General features: G+C 35.6%; 1 protein-coding gene across 31 annotated transcripts in view; it reads left to right on the top strand.

Annotated features, from left to right (window-relative positions):
* Positions 1–24,512, top strand: part of Ank2 (ankyrin 2) — a 555,326-nt gene that overhangs the window by 493,635 nt on the left and 37,179 nt on the right. For 11 of the 31 annotated variants that reach the window (XM_047565858.1, XM_047565854.1, XM_047565849.1 and 8 more), the window contains 7 exons: positions 233–336; positions 11,168–11,392; positions 13,977–14,131; positions 16,234–16,445; positions 16,742–16,946; positions 19,892–19,988; positions 23,428–23,656. In XM_047565858.1, the coding sequence (XP_047421814.1) occupies positions 233–336; positions 11,168–11,392; positions 13,977–14,131; positions 16,234–16,445; positions 16,742–16,946; positions 19,892–19,988; positions 23,428–23,656 (1,227 nt within the window). Of the gene's footprint in view, positions 1–232; positions 337–5,112; positions 5,149–11,167; positions 11,393–12,893; positions 12,993–13,976; positions 14,132–16,233; positions 16,446–16,741; positions 16,947–19,891; positions 19,989–23,427; positions 23,657–24,512 lie in introns of all 31 variants that reach the window. The other 20 variants (XM_047565837.1, XM_047565836.1, XM_047565834.1 and 17 more) reach the window with 3 other exon arrangements.

Below are 24,512 nucleotides of genomic sequence, written 5' to 3'. Positions count from 1 at the left end.
TACTCACTCCCTTCAGATAATTATACCAAAGTGATCTTCTGTCAATAATATAATTTTAAAAGGGAATGCATTATGAAAGATTTCATTGTAAATGCATTGGTCTTATATTCTTAAATGAAATGTTTTCAGGAAGTACCACCTCCCTGTGTTGTCATTTATTAAAAAAATTTCATCCTATTTTACTTTAATTGAAGCAAAGTATTTTTATTAAATCTAATGTTCTTTGTGTTAGGTGTCAACCCTAGCCAAGGAGGCAGAAAGGAATTCTTATCGTCTAAGCTGGGGCACTGAGAATTTAGACAACGTGGCTCTTTCTTCCAGCCCTATTCATTCAGGGTGAGTAAATCAATATTATGTATCCAGATCAAGAGGTAGAAGAGATGAGAGTGAAAATAACACCTTTGTCCCATAGCTGTAGCTGATGGCTCACTCACAGTACAGGTGACCTTCATCAAAACTTGTAAATAACATTGCTTCATCCAACATGGACCTGATCTACACAAATACAATAGCAAAAAGGTTGAATTCAGCATAGAAAACTTACTACTGTTTTAAAATAACAAGCAGGATTGTGTCAAACAGCTTGCTAACTAACCAGAATATCCCAGTGGCCTCCTTTACAGAAGTTTGAATCACACAGATATGCAGATAAGTTCATTACCACTTAAAGTAGGACTACAAATAAAAAGGGGAGTTTGCATGCAACTGGAAGCTTCTCACTTGTCTTTTTAGAGTAATCCAGAATACTTATGACACCACTTAAACAATATTTTCCATTTATATCAACTCATTAAGAAGCAAGGCTTGAGTCACACTTTCAGACATAAAATCATTCTTAAGGTGTAAGAATTCAATTAGGTATAATATAAATTACTTAAGGAGTTTTAAACTGTAACATTATTCCAATTATTTTTAGTAGCTTCAGATAATATATCATAATTATATATAAAATCCCCATATTTTATTATTTAATTACTTTTTTAAAAGCCCTAACCCTATTTTATTTAATTACCAGTATGGTTTAAATTATTATCCCAAACTCCTTATCCATAATCCCCAGGGCTATTCTAGGTAGCAGATCTTTTTTCTTTTACTCTAAAATAATCTCCTTTCAGGAAAGCATTCCATAGTATTGAAGTTAAATATTTTGAACTTCTTAGTCTAACCTTCTATCAAATAAAGACTATAGAATATAAAATTGATTCTTTCGATATTCAAAACAATCATCATATTTTCCTTATTAAATAACAAGAGCTAGTTTTTGATGAAAGAATTTTTTTAAGGAATAATAAAAACAAACCTCATCTAAATTTTCTTACATACTTTTAAGTGTAAAATGGGTAACTAAAATCTCACATTTGCATTCTGCAACTAAGTTTTTCAACAGTGATGTGTAGAAAGGAAAAGAGGCATAGATTCAGAGGAGTAAAAGATCATATGCAAGAATCCAGAAACCATATTTAAATATATAAAGTCCATACACACAAGCCTTGGTGTATTAGGCAAGCATTCCACCATAAACAGAAGAATATTTTTGTGTGTGTGTGTGTGGTACTAGGGGTCTAATTCAGGAGAGTTTTACCACTGGGCAACACCCCCAGTTATTTTTATATTTAATTGCTGAGGGTGTCCCTAAATTGGTGAGGCTGGCCTTGAACTTGCGATCCTCCTGTCTCAGCTTCCTGAGTTGCTGGGATTGCTGGGATTACAGCCGTGTGCCACTGCACCCTGCAAAAAAAGGAATTCTTACAGAAGTTCTTTAATAGCTGAAGAGCAATATAATATTCAGTTTAGGTACATCAATATCCATATCAATTGTACCAGTCTCTAGTAAGCAAATTTTCTATGAATTTCAAACATTTGTCACTGACTCTAAATTTTTCCAACTTTGACTCTACATAAGAATCATCTGGGAGCTTTAAAAAGTACTGATGCCTAGGCCTCATCCCAGACCAATTCAGAGTCTTTGTTGTTGGGGTCCTGGCATTGGTATTTTCTGAGTCTTGGTTATACACATTGTTAGAAAGGAAAAGACTCTGCTTCTTACTAAAGCCTTGATTATTAGGAATACTGGTTAATTAATGTATACCTAGTTCTATCAATTGTTCTTTATCTCTTCCATTCCCTTATGTATTAATTCTTCACACATTTTTTTAAATTCTACAAATCCCAGACATTGTGTCAGGGGTTAAGGAAAGTAGATAGATGAGACTTAGTCCCTACCTTTAAGAAATGTACCTATATGTTATTCTTTGAGTTTGGAAGACAATCTGTGGAAAAGAGAAACATGATGGTTATGAGTGTGCTTTGGGCACCGTGGTGCATGCCTGTAATCCCAGCGGCTTGGGAGGCTGAGGCAGGAGGATAGCAAGTGCAAAACCAGTTTCAGCAAAAGCGAGGTATTAAGCAACTCAGTGATACCCTGTCTCTAAATAAAATACAAAAAATAGGGTTGGGGATGTTGCTCAGTGATCATGTGCCCCAGAGTTCAATCCCTGGTACCCCACACATGCTACAAAAAAAGAGAGTGTGTTTTGATGTCATATCAGTCAGAATTCAGGTCCTGATACTGACACTCATTATGTGACAGTGCATACAAGTTACGTAACACCTCTGAGTTTTGGTTTACTTACCCATCAGATGAGTGTTATGTTATTGATCCCATTTAAATTATAAGGTTTTTAATAAGCACTTGCCTTTAAAAATAAGTGTACAAAAGATTATAGTCACTAGTATTTATATAATCTCCATCCCGTGTTTCAAATTTTTCACAAATTGCATCAATTAAGCAAAATGTATTCTGAATCCTCTAAATGACAATACCAACATGGTTCAATTCACAATGGTAATATTTGACTTATTATTTTCATTAGGTACTTTTCTATTAGTATCTCTGCTATAGTATTTGAACAAACAGAAAAGTACAGATGACTCTAAAAGCTTGACTAGTCTTGAAATTTTTAATTCTGAGTATTGTTGTATTTGAAAACTACCATGATATTAATGTATATGAATAACGTTCCTCATACCATATCATATAACAATGATTTCTTGTAATTTTATTCATTATATACAAGATTCCTGAGTAGTAGCTTTTTCAAGGAATTGAGTTTCCATTCAATTCATTGGGTAAATTCCTAAATGATTTCAAAATCTCCTGAAAATATAAGAAAAAAGAATGTCTTTTTAATAAAGAGAAAGTAAAATTAGTTTATGTACATACCACTGATTTGTGTATATAATGGCCTATCAAATTTAATAAAGTTACTTTAGATTAATAAAAGATCCAGCTTCTATCAATAAGAAGTATTGGTGATTTTGTTTTACCTCTACTCTGTGTTTTCAAAGACTGATGTTCATGACCAGAGGAGAATAGGTACAATGATTTAAACGCTTCTCTGTCCAATAGTTACAGTAACTATCTGGCAAAAAACTGACAGAAGTATTTTTTGTTGTTCTTTAATGAGTTGCCTTACTGATTCACAGTGAAGCTAATCAACTCTTATTTCTAGCACTGAGATATGGGCACATACCAACATAAGTTTGTGCAAGAATTTGAATTTTACAATTTCTTCTTCAATTCATTAATGCTTAGCAGATATGTCACAATTTTATCATCCAAATTTTATTCAAATTTACTTACATATTTTTAAGTGTAAAATAAGGAAATTATAATCTGAAAGTTAAAAATTATTAAAAACCATAGCATTGTATTCTACCACCAGTTTTCTCAGTAATGATGAGTAAGAAGGAAAATACTAAATAACCAGAGAAAAAACAGGAAAAACCAGAAGATTGAAGGATTATAGATAAGAATCCAGAAACCATGTCCAAAATTCATTTTAAATATTTTTATTCCCAAAGATTTACTTTTGTAGTGATTCAGTAGCCAGGAGCCATGAATTAAATGTCAACTCATGATATTTTGCTGCAAGATACTACAGTAATATGAGTCCATAAGATGATGATCTTTTAAAAGACCTTCATAAAAACCCTGTGAAGACAGTTTGGCTGTGAAGCTCCCATAACTCTGAGAAATAATGTCTATTTAAAAAAAAAAAGTTGAAGATACTTAAAATAAAGTCTATTAAAAAAATGTTGAAGATGTTTGTTCAAATAATGAAGTATTTGAAATGCAAGAAATCCAAGTTAGTATTTCAGGTCACAACATGAATGTTTATCCAGGTACTTATAGTGGGTAATTTACTTGTTCATGTGTTTCATCACATCCTAGGGACTCTTTTAGACACATGTAGGCAAATTCTTTTGGATGAACAAGACTTTTTATAACTAGCAAAACAACTGTTTTGTAAGATTGGATTTCTGGTCCATTAAACATGTATACTTCTGTATGTCATCAAGTGTTGAAAATACAAGTGAACTATTTGAAAGTTGGTGGAAGGTTTCCAGGAAAAGCAGATTCACAGGTAGAAGAGGAGTGAAGGGTGGAACCATAAAGTGAGTTTTAACATTAGGTTCAATACAGAAGACTACAATCCCCAGAGTAGGGAATTAAGTCTTGAAAAAAGCACCAAGACTTCATTTGCATAGTTTTTTGTTACCTACTAGTAGGTAATTAATGTTTTCTATTTTGCTTAGAGTTTATGCTGTTTGTCATTGAAGCTATATTTTTAAATTATGCATTTTTTGTTTGCCTTTCTTTTGTGGTAGCCCAAAATGCATTATCATTGTTCTAAAAGTTTTAGAAGTATAAATGAAAAAGTTTTGAGTCAAAACTACGTCCATCAAATCAAATGTATATTTTTCATTATAATACCCCTTGACATGTCATAGCATCTTGGATGCTTGCACTTTCAGTAAGTGTTCCCACCAACCAATGTTAAATAATGCTACAAAATCCACATCCAGTGATTTTACAACATCTGTAGTTTCCTTAGCTGGGAGTTGCTACAAAGCCCCCATACCTTGTTCTTCTTTCAGCATTTGCATAGAGCTGTATCTCATTGTACTTCCATCCTTTTTTTTTTTTTCCAGTGAATACTGTATTGGCATATAAGTTATATATTTCAGTTGAAAGTCACTTCTGATTTCATTCTTTATATTTCACTTTATCCATTCCTACTCTGTGCTAAAGTATCTATTCTGTTGCAGCCGCACCTCTCCATGTCTTGATCGTGACAACAGCAGGTGAACTTCTGCATAATTCCTTCTCTGAATCTGTTGCCTATTCCTCTCCCATTTTCGACATCTCCTTCTGCATATTCCCCACCTCAGGATGCTTTAGTGTGGAAGATACCTAGTCAGATAGAGAGGTTTATGTTTTCCAAATTATTAGCATTATTCACTTTCCCATTCTCTGCAAAGGGAAAGTTGCTTTGTTTAATGTCAGTGGAAATCAGGTGGGGCTGTGCCAAGATTAATATGAGATGGCTGTCTTGATGGTGGGTCTCCACATCTCAGCTTCTTGTGTGAGGAAAAAGTGCTACACTGAGCTAAAAAATGTTGCTCCCCACAATTATGCAAATTGATTTATTTTAGAGTTTTATTGAAGATGATGATTTTAAGTGGCACTGAGCAGGGTTTTTGTTTTTGTTTTGGCTCTGTTTGGTCTTACCATATTTTAGGTGAGCCAAAGGCTGAAAGTTTATTATTAGTGCATTTCCTTGCTAGTACTGCTTTAAGTGTAACCTTTTGATATTTTGGAGATTGTACTCTAGAATGACTCTAGTCAACTTTCTAAAAATAGCAGTTTTTCTATGCTACTACGATAAAGTTATTTTTAAAGGTTGCAGACTGCTGATTAGAGTGTAATTCTATAATCATCCATGATGATACTATAGATCATCAGTCTACAATTTAGACAATATTAGCATTTTTGTAGACATATCTATCCTTATACTTTTTCTCAAACATCCACTAAATATTATCTCTCTATATGTGAACATGTAGTGATTGACAAATAATTATTTGATGATTTTAACAAATTGGAAACATTTTCAAAGCCCTTTTTTCATCAACTTTTTAGTTTATGGACTGCAAAGAATTAGGAAGGGATCAAGGGACTTATAGAGGAGAAAAAGTTCATGGTGTGATTTTTCTCACAGTATCTTGGGAAATTGAATTGAATTTGAAGCCCTCTTGCTATGTATATATGGATCACTGAAGCACCCTGACTTATTTTTTCCTATTCTTTCACCCAGTAACTAACTCTGAATGCTGCAATCTCCTCTTTGTCCCTACCCCATGGTCCTGGATGAATTAAAAGTAAAACTAAGTATCAGTAACTTTTGGGGTGCAGGATGTAGTCCTCAAAAGACCAGATCATTGTTTTCTGCTGACTCCTCTGAAGCATGTACCCATTTAGCTAATCAAATTGTGTATTTGTAGGCAAGTCATCTGCATAATAATAGTGGATTGCTTCTGCTTTCTTTTAAAATTGTAATAACATTGTATCTCATAATTTAGAAAACTTCAATAAGAATTTCTACTTTGCATGACTGCTGAATTTCATTTGGAGATTAAGATATGCCATTAAAGCTGAATGTTACCTGGTATTTTTTGTCTGTAGTCTGAAGGCAGTGTTTAGGGTAGTACATGTACACATTTCAGCAAAGCAGCTATTTTAACTGTAGGGCAAAAAAAAAATACAAAATTCTTATTTTCCACTTAGGAATTCTTCCAGAACATATAAAATGGAAGATTCCAATAGATTTTCTAACCTAGTCAACAGGAAGGTACACACACCATTTTAACCATTGGGATGCAACTCAGGGTTAATTCACTGACAACTCTTATTTTATGGATGAGAAAACTAAAACTTATGAAGATGTTAAGTGACCTTCCTGTGGTTACAGAAATAATTCAAGACAGAAATAGGTCTACAACCAGTGAAGAGCATAATGCTCACTACATTATCCTGTGCTCAGCAAAAATAGTATTTTTGCATCTTATTTAAATAGTAAATTTCATAAACAAAAACTCCATCATCCTATTAAACTACTTAGCACAGATCTAGGTTCACTGTTGGTTCTCAAAAAATTTTAGTTTCTCTATTTTTACATGATTATAATTTATAAGATATTAAAAGTATATGAAGCTCTGTGGCTATAGGGAAAGGAAGATACTGGAAGCAAGCATTTATTGAATTCTGTATGCTTTACCCACATGACTTAATTCTCACCATGAACTTAAGAGGGATAGGATTACCTTTCACTGACAGGGGAGGCTTCAGTTGTAGATCTCATAACATGTGGAGCTGAGCTTTGATCCATTTATTCTCTCTTTCATACATATTTAATTATATGTTTTTTACTTTCTTTTCATCTCTAAATGTTTACAGGCATTATCTTGTCCCATTTTTAATCTTTTCAACACATAAGAAAATCTTATTTATTCAATCAACTCTAATATGGTGACTCACTCATCTTATGGCTCACACCTTCCAACCTTTCTCTTGTTCTATGGTACATGAAGGTAAAATGTTCTCTTATAATCTGCTTTTTGCACCTATTTTATACATTGGAGAATAATCATCCACTAATTCTACTACATATCCAAATAGTGGCACTTTTTGATATTCTACTACCTTTGATGAAAACTCTCAAATGCTTACCCAATTTTGTATTAGGAACTATTGGGCTTAACTGATTATATATTGACCTTTACTGATAGACTTTTCATAAGTAACTAGACATAAACTTGGGTCATTATTTGTCCTGTTCCTACTTATTTAAAGAAAAAGCTTCTTGTGTTCTGCAACTCCAAAAGTTCAGAATTTTTATTAATCATTTGGCAATTGCCAAATGTGAGACTAATTTATTTAGAATATTTTCTTGCTAGACTTACATTTTTATTCATTTTGACTGTCGATAGTTCTTTCATGTCTTCCAAGTCCTTTTTCTTGTCATCATTCTACTTTAGTTCTTTTCTCTCTTCTCTCTTCCTACAGAAAATTTCCTCACTACATACAGTCTGTCATTTTCTGTTAGTCTGTGCCATTTAGTTACTTGATAAAAACAAAAAGGTTTATTTTCTTTAGAAATTCAAGTAGCCTCCCAAATTATGCATGTTGGCACTTAGTTTTTCCAATTGGCCTTGCATTTGGTGTAATCCTTAAATATTATTTTCCTGATTTATATTGACACTGAGGTACTTAGAGGTAAATTTATCCACTTGCAACTTCAATCCTTATGTACTTTTACTTTGAACTCCCCATCTTCGGTCTTTCTTCATACAATTTTTACTCCTAATTAAATTATTTATTGTGTTAAATTCATTCTCTTGGTTTTTGCTTAATCCCATTTTCTACTAGTCCTCTGCCAAGAGAAATAAATATATTAGATATCTCATTGTAGAGCAGAAATAAACCTGCGGCAGACTATAATAATTTAGGATTTTCAAACTGTTTTGCTATATCTGAGTGGAGTAATTAGAATGAGTTCTGATTGCTTAATTGTCCAGAGACCAAAAAATTAAATTACCACTTATTTCAGCCTTCTTTGATAGACATAAATATAGAAAATTTCTCATAACTTGACTTTTCACTATTCCATTCATTTATTGATTCAAAAATTACCTGCTATGTGTTGCAGGACCCACAGGGTTCTAGGCACTGACACAGGAAGACATATGGAGAACATATTCACTGCCCTTTATGGCTCTTAGATGGTTCCTATGGGGCTGTAGTCCATTGCTCAGAAGTTACCAGTTCTGCGCGATGGTGAAGCCATCATGAGACATCTGGGCTCAGACCATGAGCTTCTTGGGCAGCAGCAACTTCCTTGACCTTCTGTTACTAGGGGAGTAACTGAAGCTAACAAAGATCACATGAGGAGTAGTGTGGAAATAGAAATCTTGGAGCAAGGAGAATAAAAGGAGGGTTTCAGCTACACAAAATCAGGGAGAGTAATTGAACATGTGGTTGTTTAAACATTGTTACAGTCAAGAACACAGGCTACTGTAATTCACTGTTTAGACAAAGGACCCCAAGAAGGTAGATGTTCTCCATGTTCTTTTAGATGGAGAATTGATATTATATAGGCCATCTACCACCACTGTGACAAATTCAATGGAAATGTGAGGGCAAATAATATGAGCACTGAAACTTCTTAAATGCCTTCAAAAAGTACAGAAACTATTGAGCATTCATAACATTAATCAGATGTACTATAATAATCTCTTGACTAGCTTTAGTCCCTTTTCTGTTTGCCTATAGAGATAGCAATAAAAAGATTTTTAAAAACAGAGGAAGTAATATTAATTATCAATGAGTCAGAGATATTGTAACTATTGTAACTACTACATTTCTAGTTAAAATGTAAGTTTCCCGCCTATTTTTTAATGAAAATCAATGCAAATATCATACTTGAATAAGAATAACAAAATGGAAAGGAAACCTTTATAAGTGTTACCAGTTCTTTTTATTCTTTTATATTTAAAAGTTAGATAAAAAAGAAATTTTTAAGAATTTATATTAAAGATTAGTAGCAAGAACCAATGTTTTCTCATTGTTTCTTGATAAAGACCAGAAATATCAACACTTCAGTACAGAAATGTTGATTGTATGCCTCAGTTTTCATCCCTTCCTGGCAACTCCAAGGCTAGGGAGGAATGGCAGATCTGGCCTGGCTCGTGCATGTGGGAGGACTGTGTGCCTCTTCCCATGGTCTCATACTGCATGACGTGCTTCAAACAGGCACGCTGGGCTCCTTTGCACCCATTTTTATTACTAGCAACAGGATTTCTGTTTAATAGCATGCCTAATGAGCTCTGTGTTCTGCTATGAAGAGGATGCTAAGATATTATTCTTCACTCATCTAAAAATAACATAAGTGTTTTGTGTTCCTATCCTGTAACTTACTTTGATGAAATACCTTTCAATTGTTTTCAGTGTTGTCTTGGAAGCAATATCTAGGTGTGTGTGTCAAAGTTGGTTCTTTGCCGGCTAAGTTATAAGTAGATCCATGAAACACCTATATGTTGCTTTCCTTTTTTTGTCTTAGTGTAAAGATCTTGCAAATGCAATGAAAATAGGGAAGAAATTAATGCAATTGGGTAAGAGCCTACACCCTGTTGGTATGTATCTTGGTACAGGTGTGCATGACAATTAGATTGTCGTGTTATATAATTTTTACTCCTTGAGAAAGTGAGTGCCTGAGAGACTTTCGTAAGCTGGAGCAGGATCTGTGATCATCCCAAAGGAAACAACTTCAAAGATCAGACCAACACTTTCTCTTGGTACACTTAAGCTGAATCACCTTAGGTTATAGATCTCTTTGCCATAAATGATTGGTTTCTTAGACAAGGAGTAAAAATAATAGCCTTTGTTTTTCTAACTTATGATTTGTCCCATTCAATTTATTAAACTTTGGGGAAAATCATGATGCACAAATATCCCTCATGAACAGGGCTCAGAGTTTCCCACTCATGAAATGATGCTTCCGAAACAGAGCAAAGGGGACTCAGCTGTTTCCAGTACTCCCCCTCTTTATTTCAGTTAGAATGGTATGGCAGAGAGACTCCTACTTAAAAAGTGAAAATGTGCATTTTATCTAGCAAATTGGTTCTATCTAAAACATTTAGTCATTTTGCTTTTCTCCTCTTTTAGAATGCAATCATTAAAAATCTGCATCCTGGGTGAGATGATGCGGGAGCAGGATGTGTTGGCATGGATTTGACCTTGGGAGAAAGCCAAAAATACTTTTGTCAAGTCATAAGAGTCTATCAAAAGGAACTGGACAAGACTAAATTTTGAAAAATCATCTTGAATTAATTCAGAAAAACTGTTAATTTGGTCTTTCCTCTCTGATTTACCCTCACATTATTTCAACATGTGGATTATTCAAAATATGAGGACCCAGAGGTTGCATGTGTATACCAAAAGGAGACTTCTCAGTGTTCTTTATGTAATTTCATTCCAGTAACTTTAAACATCATTTGTACATATTTTAAATTTACAGTTTGTTTAAAATAAACATTGTCAACAAAATTATAATTCTTCTTTAGTAACAGATGAAAATCATACAAAAATAACAACAATAAAGACATTTGGTATAAGGTAACTTTTGAAAACAGATCATTTACCACTATACACTTAAAATAGAGAAAATTTGAGGTCAAATTATTATGGGGAAAAATTAACTTCACAAAGCTTGATAGTCAGCTCTAAGATTTCAAAACGTAACTAACATTCTACTTTAATTTTTAGTTTCTTGGTTAGTTTTATGGTGGATGCCCGAGGTGGGGCTATGCGAGGATGCAGACACAACGGGCTCCGAATCATTATCCCACCTCGGAAATGTACTGCCCCAACACGAGTCACCTGCCGGCTGGTCAAACGCCACAGACTGGCAACAATGCCTCCAATGGTGGAAGGAGAAGGCCTGGCCAGCCGCCTGATCGAAGTTGGACCTTCTGGTGCTCAGTTCCTTGGGTAAGGGTTTCTGATAAGCCTCCCACTTAGTCACCGATGATCTTGTGTCCTCCACATGAGATCGCTAGGATGGAATGAAAACAGGTATGTCAAACCACTTTGAAAGAGGATCAGCTCCTATAAAATTTTTAAGAATTGGAAGTCACACCTGAATGCTTGACTCCACTTCCAAGTCTCTTCTGTTACGGCATAAAGGAGTTAAACATTCAGGCCGATTATTATTCTTTTCTTTGGACATCATCAGAGCTGCCATATTCCCTTTGTGAGTAACCATATTTTAGTTGATGGTAGGTATTTTTTTTCTCACCTGAGACTTAGAGTGGCAAATTATAAAGAAAAAAAAAAAAAAAGTACTGCTCTATTCCAAACAAAAATTTATTTAAAGTCTCATATCATTATGAAGCGGAATCATTATCTTCATTTTCTAGAGTATTATGGAATAGCCAAAAATTGAACACATGTGATTTGTTTTCTCTGATATCAAAATTGCTACCTTGAGCCTTAACATTATGCTAAGCTGTCTATTTAGTCACAGTGTGTTTTAAGACAAGCATTAAGACTAACTTCCACCAAGGTCATTTTGGCAATTTTGAGCAGAAATTAGCATTTCTCATTTCTTCTGTTTGTCTGTACGGCTGCTATTATTTTAAGTGACATCTCAATGTGTCTAGAAAGGAATAGCTACCTCTGAAAACTGACAAAAGGATGAAGTTGTGGAGGGGGACACGTTTCAAAACATTTTGAAACAAATCAATTGTATTTAAGTCTTGTCATATCAAGTCTTGGTGCTTAAAAAAATGGAGAAATGTATTAATCATGAACTCTTTCATGTTGTCAGTGTCATACTGGGGAGAGGATTTCTCGCTTTAGAACTCAGGAAAGGTTCTAAAGCCTGTAATTTGGAGCAAACAGTTAACAGGTTGCTCCAAATTACTTTCACACCTGAAAAAGGGTGTCAGTATTTCCCAATCGTAGAAACCACCTCCCATGTCCTCCTGTCAGACAGATGAAAGCCTTAGAAGGAGCCTGTGAAGTTCTGGGTTGCATCAGAAAATGCCATTATGGTTCAAGTTTTCCCTGATGATTCTTTTCATACTTACCCTCCGCTCAGGTAGTTTTAGGCTTTTAAATAATCTTCAAATCTGTTGGGGAATATCCATGAAAACATCTGACCTCTGTACAGAGCAGAGTTTTTATTATATTCCCAATAGCTTTGTCTTTCCCGCGGAGCATTTTTTTCTTTTTTTGGCTAGTGCCCTGGCGGTGAACGTGATAGGGACAGATCTGACAGCCAAGAGCTGTCCTCGCACAAATGCGCCTCCATTGTACACTCTGGGTCTCGGTTCCTAGCTCATCGTGACCAATGGAGGGGGCAGAACCAAACGCAGAGTGAAACCAAAGTTCACCCTGTGGATCAGCTGGCGACGCTGGGGTTCTGTGGAAGACAATACCTAAAGCTTACTTATGTTCTTTCTTTCACTGCTGCTTTGGATGTACTCAGTAAACTTCACCTGCCAACGGCTCCTCCCCCACTTAATGAGGGAGAAAGTTTGGTCAGCCGCATCCTTCAGCTGGGGCCTCCTGGAACCAAATTCCTTGGGTAGGAGTGACTTAAAACAAATTGATGGCTGCTGGCCCCCATTCTTCTCCTTCTTCTGCAATATGATTTCTCTTTTTGTCATTGTGCCCATGACATGTCCCTCTCTATGATTTAAACTCTGTATAACCTATCTTTAGTGGACCATTTCTGACCCTTGTGGTATGTGACTTTTATTTTGGAGTGATGTTTTTATATCTTTTCCCTTAAAGTGCTGTGACCTTCATTTTCGTTTAAGCATGAGATCTGCCTAGTTGTACTATGTGCTAGTTATGATGTTGTTATGATGAATTTGGAGTCTGTATCAAAGCAACCTGGACTCAAAAATCAAGAACCTCTATATATTTTGAGGATGAATTTGACCTAAAAATTGCAGGATGCTGCATGTTCTGAATCCTGACTATAATAGGCATTGGACACACTTGGGTTGCCAGCGGAGGGGCTCAATTAGGGCCACGCTGTGTGCACATGCCTATTGTTTCCTTGAATGAAGACAATACAAGCAAAACCCATGAGTGCATGGCTCATTAGCACAAGTAGTCTACCTTTCTGACATCTCCTCATTTATGACACCTGGAATTATGCAATGTATGAGCCATTTTTCCTCTTAAACCATTTTGTCATTTTGCACCTTGTAGAAAATGTTTTAGGAGATTGGCATACATCATAGATATGCATGTACATTTCTTTTGGTTAAATGTGTGATACTTACATTTATCAAAGGAGAAGTTCCAGAATGCCACATGCACTCACAGGGAAACATCATTTGGCTTAAGGGAGCAGCATGTACCTGAGGATTGGTGCCCCTGAGGTGGAGTGCCACTGTGCGACCATCTGCTAGCCAGTGGGCTCCAGAGGATGGCCCACTATGTCCCTGTCCCCAGAAGAGCAGAATTCCAGGTCACTTTGCAACAGACAGAGTCGAGGTGCTTGTCTTGCTGTTGGTTGGCTCCTGTCCACACTAAATGTTCTGCATTGCTATGTCAGGCCTGTGATCGTGGAGATCCCCCACTTTGCGGCCCTTCGAGGAAAGGAGAGGGAACTGGTGGTCCTGCGCAGTGAGAATGGGGACAGCTGGAAAGAGCATTTCTGTGAATATACCGAAGATGAACTGAATGAAATCCTTAACGGCATGGATGAAGGTACCTTCAGATTACAGGTTTTAAAAGAAAAGAAAAATGGAAGCATGAAAATGATGCATTTCTTTCTTATAGTCCAGGGCTCTGTGTGTGTGTGTGTGTGTGTGTGTGTCCCTTGTGGTGTTTTTCTACAGCAGCTACCTGCTGTATTCCAGTAGTGGTGAGGCAGAGTACTCAACACGTTTACCTAATTTTCCTTCTGTGACATTCAGGAAAAGAAAATCCTTCAAGATAGCAAACATACCCTTTTTAAAAGAGATACAGCAAGCTTTCACCTTTAATGCAAACTCTTTTGAATCTAAAACTAGTGGCAGAACAGATATTGTTGCTTCATGACAAAATGAAGTGATATTAAATGGTAAACTATGATTTTTTAAAAAATGCCTAACTTGAAAAATTAGATATTTAAGATACTCTTAAAAAATGCTAAGCTCTTCTGTTGGAAAAATTGCATTTATCCATAACTAGTACATTCTAGGATAATCTAATTTCTTTTTAACTTTCTATTATTAAACAGTAGGAAAATTAAGTTTATTCAGTCTTCTACCTATAATTCAAATAAGAAGTTAGTCAGGGTTGATTTGCATACATACACATACGTATCAAGTTGAGGAACTTAGTTCTTTTTTATTAGAATTTTAATCTCTGTGAATCCCAAATCTGTCTTGGGCCATTAATCCATGGGCTGAAATATCTCAGTTTGACTAAAGGGAACCCTAACCCTAACCCACACATTGCACAGAGAAAATATCCTAGTCCTAAAATGAGGCACAATCCACCTAAAGTAACTAGAAGAAATAGGGCAGAAGTTTTTACCTAAGTGACTGCAGTATATCTTATGCAAGGGGGGATGGAAGAAGAAATTATTCCCTCTAGATGTGGAGGTCCATATCTTCTAACAAGGTAAAAAAGATCAGAATTCTTATTGATAAAGCTTATTCAGTTTTATGCAATATTCAGCTGCTTCTACTTCTCGGGCCATTTCTTTTGCTAGCATTTAGGTTTAGTATACTTTTGTCTGACATGTTTACTGGTCACTGATCCTGCCTTAAACACTGGTATCTTGACCTGGATGGGAACCCACTCTCATAACTTTCTACGTATGTAAAAAGTGCATTTTAAAATGAAAAATCAGATTTTCATATGTTTATGTTTGTTTTTAAATATATTCTCTTATAAGCATATGCTAGTATTTGGCAGTGTATTAGTCTTTAATTATGTAGGATTGGATCCTAGGACTTTTCTAGTATCTAGTTGTGATCAATAGTCAAAAAGCATACTCTTTTTGCCTTTTATTATGAATTGTAAATGAGTTCTAAAAGTGAATGGCTCTCCATAATCCCTTAAAATTCAGTGATCCACTTAGCTCAAATTTCTGTTGTAAACCAGTCTAATTTTTTTGTATTACACTAATGCAATTTATAAAGAGTCCATGATCCCATCCTTGTGATGTTAGAGGACATATTTGGTAAGTTATTGGCATCAAGGAAATATTGAGACCCTGAAATCATAAGCATGGATCTTTTTTTATACCCACAGGAACTATCACAGAGACACCCATCTCACTAGAATAAACACATAAACACAGACCTTACCCTTTCAAGACAGATTTTATTCCTGTACCACTCCCTTGAGTACTCAAAGGGCCATATTATTTCTTAAAACCACAATAACTGGTCATGAGCTAACTTTGAAATCTGCAAACAAAAGGAGTTCATACGCAACTTCCTCTCCATCACGCGAACCAAGAATAGAACAGGTTCGTTTTCATTCCAGGTTTGCCCTCACATGCCCTCATTTACAGAGGCAGCCCTGCAGTACTGCGGCTGATGTGAGATGCTTTTCTTTCACAGTGCTCTGAAAAGCCCTAGTTTTCCCAAAGAAAGAAAATGTGCGAGCTGAATGCTAACAGGTCTTAAAAGACTGCAATATTTATTTATTTTTCCTAGTGGCAGAGTAGCCTTGCTTATTAAATTTGTCTATTAAAAAAAAAAAAAAAAAGCTTTGCTGTCACTTCTGTTCACTATTAACCATGCCAGTGAGTTTGCTAGAATGCTATTAGAAGAAAATCCTTGCTGCATGAAGATGGGTATTTCTTGTCTCAGTGCTGGATAGCCCAGAAGACTTAGAAAAGAAGCGAATCTGCCGCATCATCACCCGCGACTTCCCACAGTACTTTGCAGTAGTGTCTCGCATCAAGCAGGACAGTAACCTGATTGGCCCAGAGGGTGGCGTGCTGAGCAGCACCGTGGTGCCCCAGGTGCAGGCTGTCTTCCCAGAGGGAGCACTAACCAAGCGGATCCGTGTAGGTCTACAGGTATGCCCCTGTTAGGTGATCCTCATGTGGGTTTTATTCCTGTGATTAAAAGTGAGTATTTCAAATGGAAAGTAAAATGTTAAATTACCAAATTATTCCAGGGGCAGTAAAAGGTACCTTGGGAGATCATAGGTCTCACAAATTTACGTGAGTGCTTAGTAATAATAGGAAATTTGGAATTGCTATATTTAAAGTCTCACAAACTGACTTGTGAAATAAAAAGCCATGCTTTGGATATTTGACATTAAATATAATAACATATAGTTTATTTGAATATTTTTCTTTACTTCGAAAAGGCTCAACCTATGCACAGTGAGCTGGTTAAGAAGATCCTTGGCAACAAAGCTACCTTCAGCCCTATAGTCACTTTGGAACCTAGAAGAAGAAAATTCCACAAGCCAATAACCATGACCATTCCTGTCCCCAAAGCTTCCAGTGATGTCATGCTGAATGGTTTTGGGGGAGATGCACCAACCTTACGATTACTATGCAGCATAACAGGTGAGTCATATATGACCATTTTAGTACAGAGTTCTGAAAGAAGCAGCTTAGATAATTTAAAAAATTAAATTACTTTTATCATAAGATGCCTCCTGGGTTATAAGCATTAGTTCAGGAAAAGCATTTTTAATTAATTAGGGAAGTGAATGCTGAAAAGAAATAAATTATTATTTACTAAATAAAGTCTATATGTGAGACTTATATGAATTGTCATTTCTACCACTGTAAGCCTATCTGGAAACTTTAACCCCATTTTGGCAAAAAAGAAAGCAAGGTTGAAGGAAGATCTATGACATACCTGAGTTATGCCATAAGTATTTGGCAGAGTTGGGATTCAAACCCCAGCCCAAATAGCTCCCCAGCTCAGGCTTTAAGTCTTCACTGAACACATCTCCTTACATCTACTGGGGTGGAAAAGAGCATCTTCAATTATACCACGTGGTTCAACCCAGCTATTCTGTCTAGGGTGGCTCATGTCTTTATCATTGACTTATTGAACTAGCTATGGAGAAGTAAAGGTTTTTAATGATTAATTGATTTTTGGTCTTTTCAATTCATAGTTATAGTAGCTTTCAGAACTACCAAGTTCTCCAAAGACATTCTCCCCAAACACTGGTTGTCTATTCATAATAAAACAACCACAAATAGATGCAAAAGAGTCCACACAAATAATTTGTTTTAAGGCTATGTAATTTGATCATTTCCAAATTTATCAGTAATTACCCAGTGTTGGCATTCAGTAAATATCAATATTGTCATCAGAAGGAACAATAGCTATTCATGGTTGTTTTGGTATTATTTGAAATTTTTTTTCATTTCTCCTTCATTTTGACAGAAATGTTTCACCCTTATTTATTTCTCCCTGTTTCTCCCTTCTTCTTCTTCTTTTTTTAATTTCTCCCTTCTTATTGATGTGTATTCTATACTTAGGAAGGAGAAACCATCAAGATTTTCCCATAAGTTTACTAATGTGACCAAAATTTAACACTCTGTGGACTATAATGAGTGGAGGGGAAATGATCTGCTTCACTTACCATCTTTTTTCTAATTGCTTGTTTCTGGTTATCACTGAGCATTTCTGAGGGTCTTTCTCATACTTTCTGTAGTGTGGGTGTATAATTAGCCCGACTGTGGTAGGCTACATGATGACATGGATGTGAAATGGAAGAGACTGAGAATGTCTGCCCTAGAAAGATCACCTGAAGGTATCACATGGGCCTAGATACCATCAAAACTATTTATTCCAGCACTGTGTCTTCAGATGAACTTTCACTAAACAATTTCTTAAATTTAAAATCATTTGAAAAATTAGTAAATAAACTTATGTGTTAACTTTAAAATTATGTAGGTACTTAGATTTTTGTATTTTGCTGTATTATATAATTCTGCTGAGAAAATATGTCTTAAAGGCCTAATAGAATAAATATCTGCAGTCTTTCTTTGTTAAGCCATTTCCTCCTTAAAAAACTTTAGAGTTAAGGTTTGTCTTCAACCCAGACATACATTCCTCCTGCAGCATTGCTCAGTAGAAATAAGATAAGTGGTCATCAGTCCTCCCGATGATCTATCTATGTGCAAAGGTTGACCTTTGCCACTCATTTATTTGTTCATTTGTCCTGCAGTAGATGTTGAGATCTTAATATTTTTCAAGAATTTTTTTTTCTTCTTCTTCATAGTTTAGGACTTTTAATTCATCCTAAAGTCACTGAAGCAAAACTCATAAAACATTCTGCTTTCCTTTATACCCCCCAACGCAAACAAAACAAAAAACTATTTATAGGAAAAAAAAACAGTTTTGTACATGGGATGAAACATTATAAATTCAAAACTTACAGACAAGGGTTAGCGCTATCACTCATCTCTTTAAAAAGTTTATGTGATTATCTAATCAAAACCAATAGGGTTGTGTAAATAGGAAATTTCATTTTTTTAAAAATGGTTATACAGAATGTGAAGTTCAGGAATAATAGTATACTAAATATTTAGTATTTATAGACTACTAAACTTATAGAATAGTAAAACAATGAACAACCTATGTATTCTCTTATTCCTGAAGCTCTGTAATTAGATCTTTCAAAATAAGTGTATAAGATCTAAAACTATCTTCAGAGCCCAGCAATTATGATAAAAGCTTCAGAATGTCATGTACATGTTCAGAGATGGGTTTGCTGAGGGTGAGGATGAACAGTGCCTTCCCTACCTACCCAGAGTGCTTACTCAGGCATCGGAGATCTGAAGGCAGGGATCTAATTTTATTTAGGTTTGCATAGGACATATATAGGCACATTATCCAATCAAGTTAACATGCTTGTTAAAGTATAACAGTCAGCCTATAGGTGAACTATACGTTGAGGGTTCAGGTAGTGTAAACAAATCAAGCATGCCTAAGCAATTCTGCCCAGCAACAGGTCTGAGACAAAGAACTGGGGAATGGCAAGCTCCTGCACACAGCATGAGGCAAGGCAGCACCAGCGAGCTCATGTCACAGCTATCTGTGATGCATGACAGCACTAGGCCTCCCCTCAGCTCAAACTCAGCCTCAGCAACTGCAAAGACCTTCATTCCATGGCGAGTCTTTACCATTACCTCAGTTTCTCTGTTCAGACTGTTTGGCTTACTTAGACCACGGTATCAGTGACTGCTATCAGATAAACTTGAGGAATGTTCCCTACAATGTCAGACTGAGAATGAAACACTTAAAAAACAGTTATTCAAACAACCTCCCTTAAATTTAGTTTCTCGAATGGTGGTGTCTGCTGTTTGTTTTCTATGTGTCATTTTTTAGCATGTCATTTTGCCGACAAACATTTGTTTGTTCTCAATATGTCATTTTGAGGGGTGGGTGGGATTATGTGTGTGAATACAGCCAGAACCACAGAGACTTTATTTTACAACCCAGAGTCTGGAGTTTTGCCTAACTTTATTCCACAATCATGTTATTTCAGGTGGAACCACCCCTGCACAATGGGAAGACATTACAGGAACCACACCCCTAACATTTGTCAATGAATGTGTTTCCTTTACAACCAATGTGTCTGCCAGGTAAGCTATGCAGGCCAGAAAAGTCCACTGTACTTCCCCTCACCCTCAAATTATTCCTTTTGTTGTTGTTTTATTTGGCTTAATTCTTTAACAGTGATTCTTTTGTTTGATTTTTAAATAAGGTCTACATTTTCTTTCACATTTTAGATTAGACTTAACAGTAAATGTAATAGTGACATTACAATGACAAAGTCCAAAAGTCAGATGAAAATCTAAGGAAAATAAGTGACTCTGCTAGGGCTGCATGATTGTGACTCTGGCTTTAGTGGCCACTGCTGTTTTTCCAGCCCAAAAGTCTTAGGGATGAGACATTTCCTGTTGTCAACAAAATAGCCTAAATTACTTTTTATTTTTTTCTTTTTGGGTGCCAGGTATTGAACACAGGGGCACTCAACTACATAGCCACATCCCCAGTCCTTTTTGCATTTTTTTTAGAGACAGGGTCTCACTGAGTTGCTTAGTGCCTTACTTTTACTGAGGTTGGCTTTGAACTTGAGATCCTCCTGCCTCAGCCTCCTAAGCTGCTGGGATTACAGGTGGGCACCACCATACCTGGTCTAAATTACTTTGTCAACAAAATAACAAAAGCACAAAGCCTACCGTGGTTTGCTTAAATGGCTTAGTGGTTTTAGAGTCTCTTTTACATCCTAATCCATTTGCATATTACCCATTTTTGTGTTGGACATCTTTAAAAAGCTGAAGATATCTTTCTTTTTTCACACATTAACTCAGTTTTTAATATTAGTTCCCATTTGAATAGTCTTTGTTAAGTATCTTCACATTTCTTTAATTTGATATTTAATAATGCTGTGACTTAAGTAGGACTAGAAGCATTATGATGTTTATTTTAGAAAAACTGAAGTTGAGAGTAGTTAAAACCTAAATTCCCATGGGGACAAGAAAAGATAAAAATGCAAGAATTGTTAAGTAACCATTCAGTCAATAGTTCTTATAGTTCCTTCTCCAGTGGGCCCTACTATTTAACTTCTTGCCTGCGCTTCGGTGTGTTTTGTCAGTCTGGCATCTGTATTTGCAGATTACCAGTTCTGAAGGACAGAGACAGACCAGAGGTACTAAAAGAATTCAGAAGAGGGTATTGCAGTAGTTAGAAAGGATTTCTTAGAGGTTGTGACCTTTGAGGTACGGGTCAGAACCTCACAACCAGATAAAACTGGACAAGAGAATAACATGAGTAAAAATTCAAAGACAGAATGCAGAGGGTGCTAGGGGGATAGAATACTGATGGATGTCGTCTGTAATTCAGAAATATGCAGAATGTGACTGGCAGCACTCTGCATAGAAGGCTTTATAACATGAAGAAATGAAGAGTCACCACACAATTTGTACTTCTCAGTTTAAAAATAATAAAAAAGAAAGAGAAAACCCCACAGCTGTGTGAAAATGAAAACACTACAACAAAAACAAAAAACTGAAAAATGGTTGCAGAAAAAACCCTTTTGTGAGAACATGGGAGAAATAAATATATAAAATTTAAACCAATTAAAGTACCACAAAAATGACTGTAATAATTTGTACTAATCATTTAACTCCTAGGTTATAAGAAACAGTGACTATAGTTAAATTAGTAGAAAGAAGAAGGTAATTTTGTGTGCCTGCCACAAGCAGGGAACTATGCTGAAATTTAAAAATATTATGCTAATTGAAAATCTACAGAGATGGGAAGTTATTTACTGGGGACTATGTAAGGAGGAAAATGGGGAGTTATGTTTTGGACTACAGAATTTTTGTTTGGGGTGATGAACAAGTTCTGGAAATGGTTCATGGTGGTGACTGCAGCAGTGCTGTCAAAGTATTTAATGCCACTGAATTAAGCATTTAAAAATTGTTAAAGTGTTAAACTTAGTTATGTGCATTTTACCACAGAGAGATTGATCAGGATATTGAAGGAGAAGCTAAGAGGAATAGGAAATCTCAGGAATATTTAAAGATTGTGGGAAATGGAGTCCAGGGAAGGAAAGTAAACATCAGAGAAAGGTTTCCAAACAAGAGAGTAGGCAATATTCCATATACCACAGTTTCTTTATCCATTCATCAATTGAAGGACATCTAGGTTGGTTCCACAATCTGGCTATTGTGAATTGAGCAGCTATGAACATTGATGTGGCTGCATCACTGTAGTATGCTGATTTTAAGTCCTTTGGTATGGCCAAGGAGTGGGATAGCTGGGTCAAATGGTGGGTCCATTCCAAGTTTTCTAAGGAATCTCCATACTGCTTTCTGGAATATTACTCAGCCATAAAGAATAATAAAATTATGGCATTTTCAGGCAAATGGATGAAATTGGAGAATATCATGCTAAATGAGATAAGCCAATCTCAAAAAACCAAAGGACAAATGATCTCACTGATAAATGGATGATGACACATAATGGGGGGTGGGAGGGGGACAAGAATGGAGGAAGGAAGGACTGTATAGAGGGAAAAGAGAACTGGGAGGGGTGGAGGGAAGGGAAAAAATAACAGAACGAATCAGACAACATTACCCTATGTAAATTTATGATTACACAAATGGTACGCCTTTACTCCATGTACAGAGAAACAATATGTATCCCATTTGTTTACAATAAAAAAAAAGGAGAGAGAGAGTAGGCCATAAACCTTCGGAAGGGTAGAAATGATACATTAAGAAAATATCCATCTGATAACCTCTACTTTCTGCTTTAAGTTCTCTCTCTTCACCTTGTGGTAAGGGTGAAGCTCAAGGAGAGTCATAAAGGTTTAGCAATCTCACTGTACTGAGAAAAATGATATCTGAGCAAAAAACTATCAAACATCACAGATTTATAAGGGTCTAGAAATCAAAATCATGGAACCAGTAATTTATTCTATGATCTATTTGAATTCTATCCATCAATAATTAAAGGATCCAGGAGCCAAATTTTTAAAGGGTTGCAGTGATCCAATTTTGGTTACTGGAGAGTTCCTTGGAAAGAATAATAAGGTGAAGAAAAACAGCAAATTTTTTTTGAAAAGCTTCAGGAAATGAAATGAAGAATAGGAGGGAAAAGAGGAACTCATTCAGTGAGATCCCTGTTATATCTGATGCTGGGCTCCCACCACTAGAGAATTCTGAAACACCACGGGTGTTTTTCAGAGGATTGAATACACAGAATAGTTTCCAGTGAAGAAAAACACAAATGCAGTATTTAATAGTCGATCTTAGAAGTCTGGTATCACTTTCTTCCCCTCGCTCCCTCTGCCTTCCTGTCTGTCCTGCCACCTTTCCCCCAACCCTGTATTTCTTTTGCTTTCTTTTAGCTTCTTCTCATTATCTCCCTCTCTCACCTCCTTCTTCTTCCAAGAAGTATTTGATGACTACACTGATCATATTATAGGAACTGATTTTTTTTCAAGTGGTATACTTTAAATAATTGTTTTTCTTTCTTTCTTTCTTTTCTTTTTTTTTTTTTTTTTTTTAGATTCTGGCTGATAGATTGTCGGCAGATACAGGAATCCGTTACCTTTGCATCACAAGTATACAGAGAAATTATCTGTGTACCTTATATGGCCAAATTTGTAGTGTTTGCCAAATCACATGACCCCATTGAAGCCAGATTGAGATGTTTCTGCATGACTGATGATAAAGTGGATAAGACCCTTGAACAACAAGAAAACTTTGCTGAGGTGGCCAGAAGTAGAGATGTGGAGGTACTGTATTAAAAATACAGATGTTATGTAGTTCTGTCATTATATTATATTTCAAATATAGTTTAAGGAATAGAGTAATTAAAAAAAAAACCTAGTTCATATCCTAATCAGTTTGAACATCAAGGTCTAAAATCAACCATTTTCTTGGACTGGGGGTGTAATTCAGTAGTGGAGTACTTGCCTAGCATGCACAAGGCCCAGGTTCGATTCCCAACACCGTAGATACATAAAATTAGCTCTGTTTAGCCAATTAGGACCTGTCCTATAGGAATGATCTCAGTGTATGTGGGAAGATAAAAGGGTTCCTTTGAAGATTATTTGGAGAACAACTATGAGTTATTGATAAACCCAAAATATGTGACTGTTGCAATTGAGATTGTTTTAGCTTTCCTGATTGTTATTATTATTTTAAATAAATAAATCAAGATATTTTTTAGTAAAGAAACAGTCTGAGAAGTACTTCCTTTTGTGTAAATGTTGACATAGGGTATCAGGACTTTTCTACATTACTTATTCTTATTTCAGAATTTTCTATCAGTTGGATTTTGAAGTCTGGTAATCTGACTCATTGTGATGTCAAAAGTTAGCCGATTAGTATTTTAATTTAAGAATTAAATATATGTTGGTTTGTGGTATAGTGATAGAAATAAGAACATTAATACTTCCTTGCATATGAGGATTTCCATTACCAATAAGAGGAAGAAGTTCTGTACCTTGTCACATATGAGACAAATTGTCATTTGGCAAAGTAAAGATTATTATATTTTAAGAATATAAAATTCCAAGTAGTAACATCACTGCTTCTTTGTGTAAATAATAAACTATAATTGCAACTCTTTTATTCTGCTATTTTTCT

This window comes from Sciurus carolinensis, chromosome 10, assembly GCF_902686445.1.
Source record: "Sciurus carolinensis chromosome 10, mSciCar1.2, whole genome shotgun sequence".
Taxonomy (NCBI): Eukaryota; Metazoa; Chordata; class Mammalia; order Rodentia; family Sciuridae; genus Sciurus; species Sciurus carolinensis.
The sequence above is the reverse complement of the archived record's forward strand: the minus strand, read 5'-3'. Positions and strand labels throughout refer to the sequence as shown.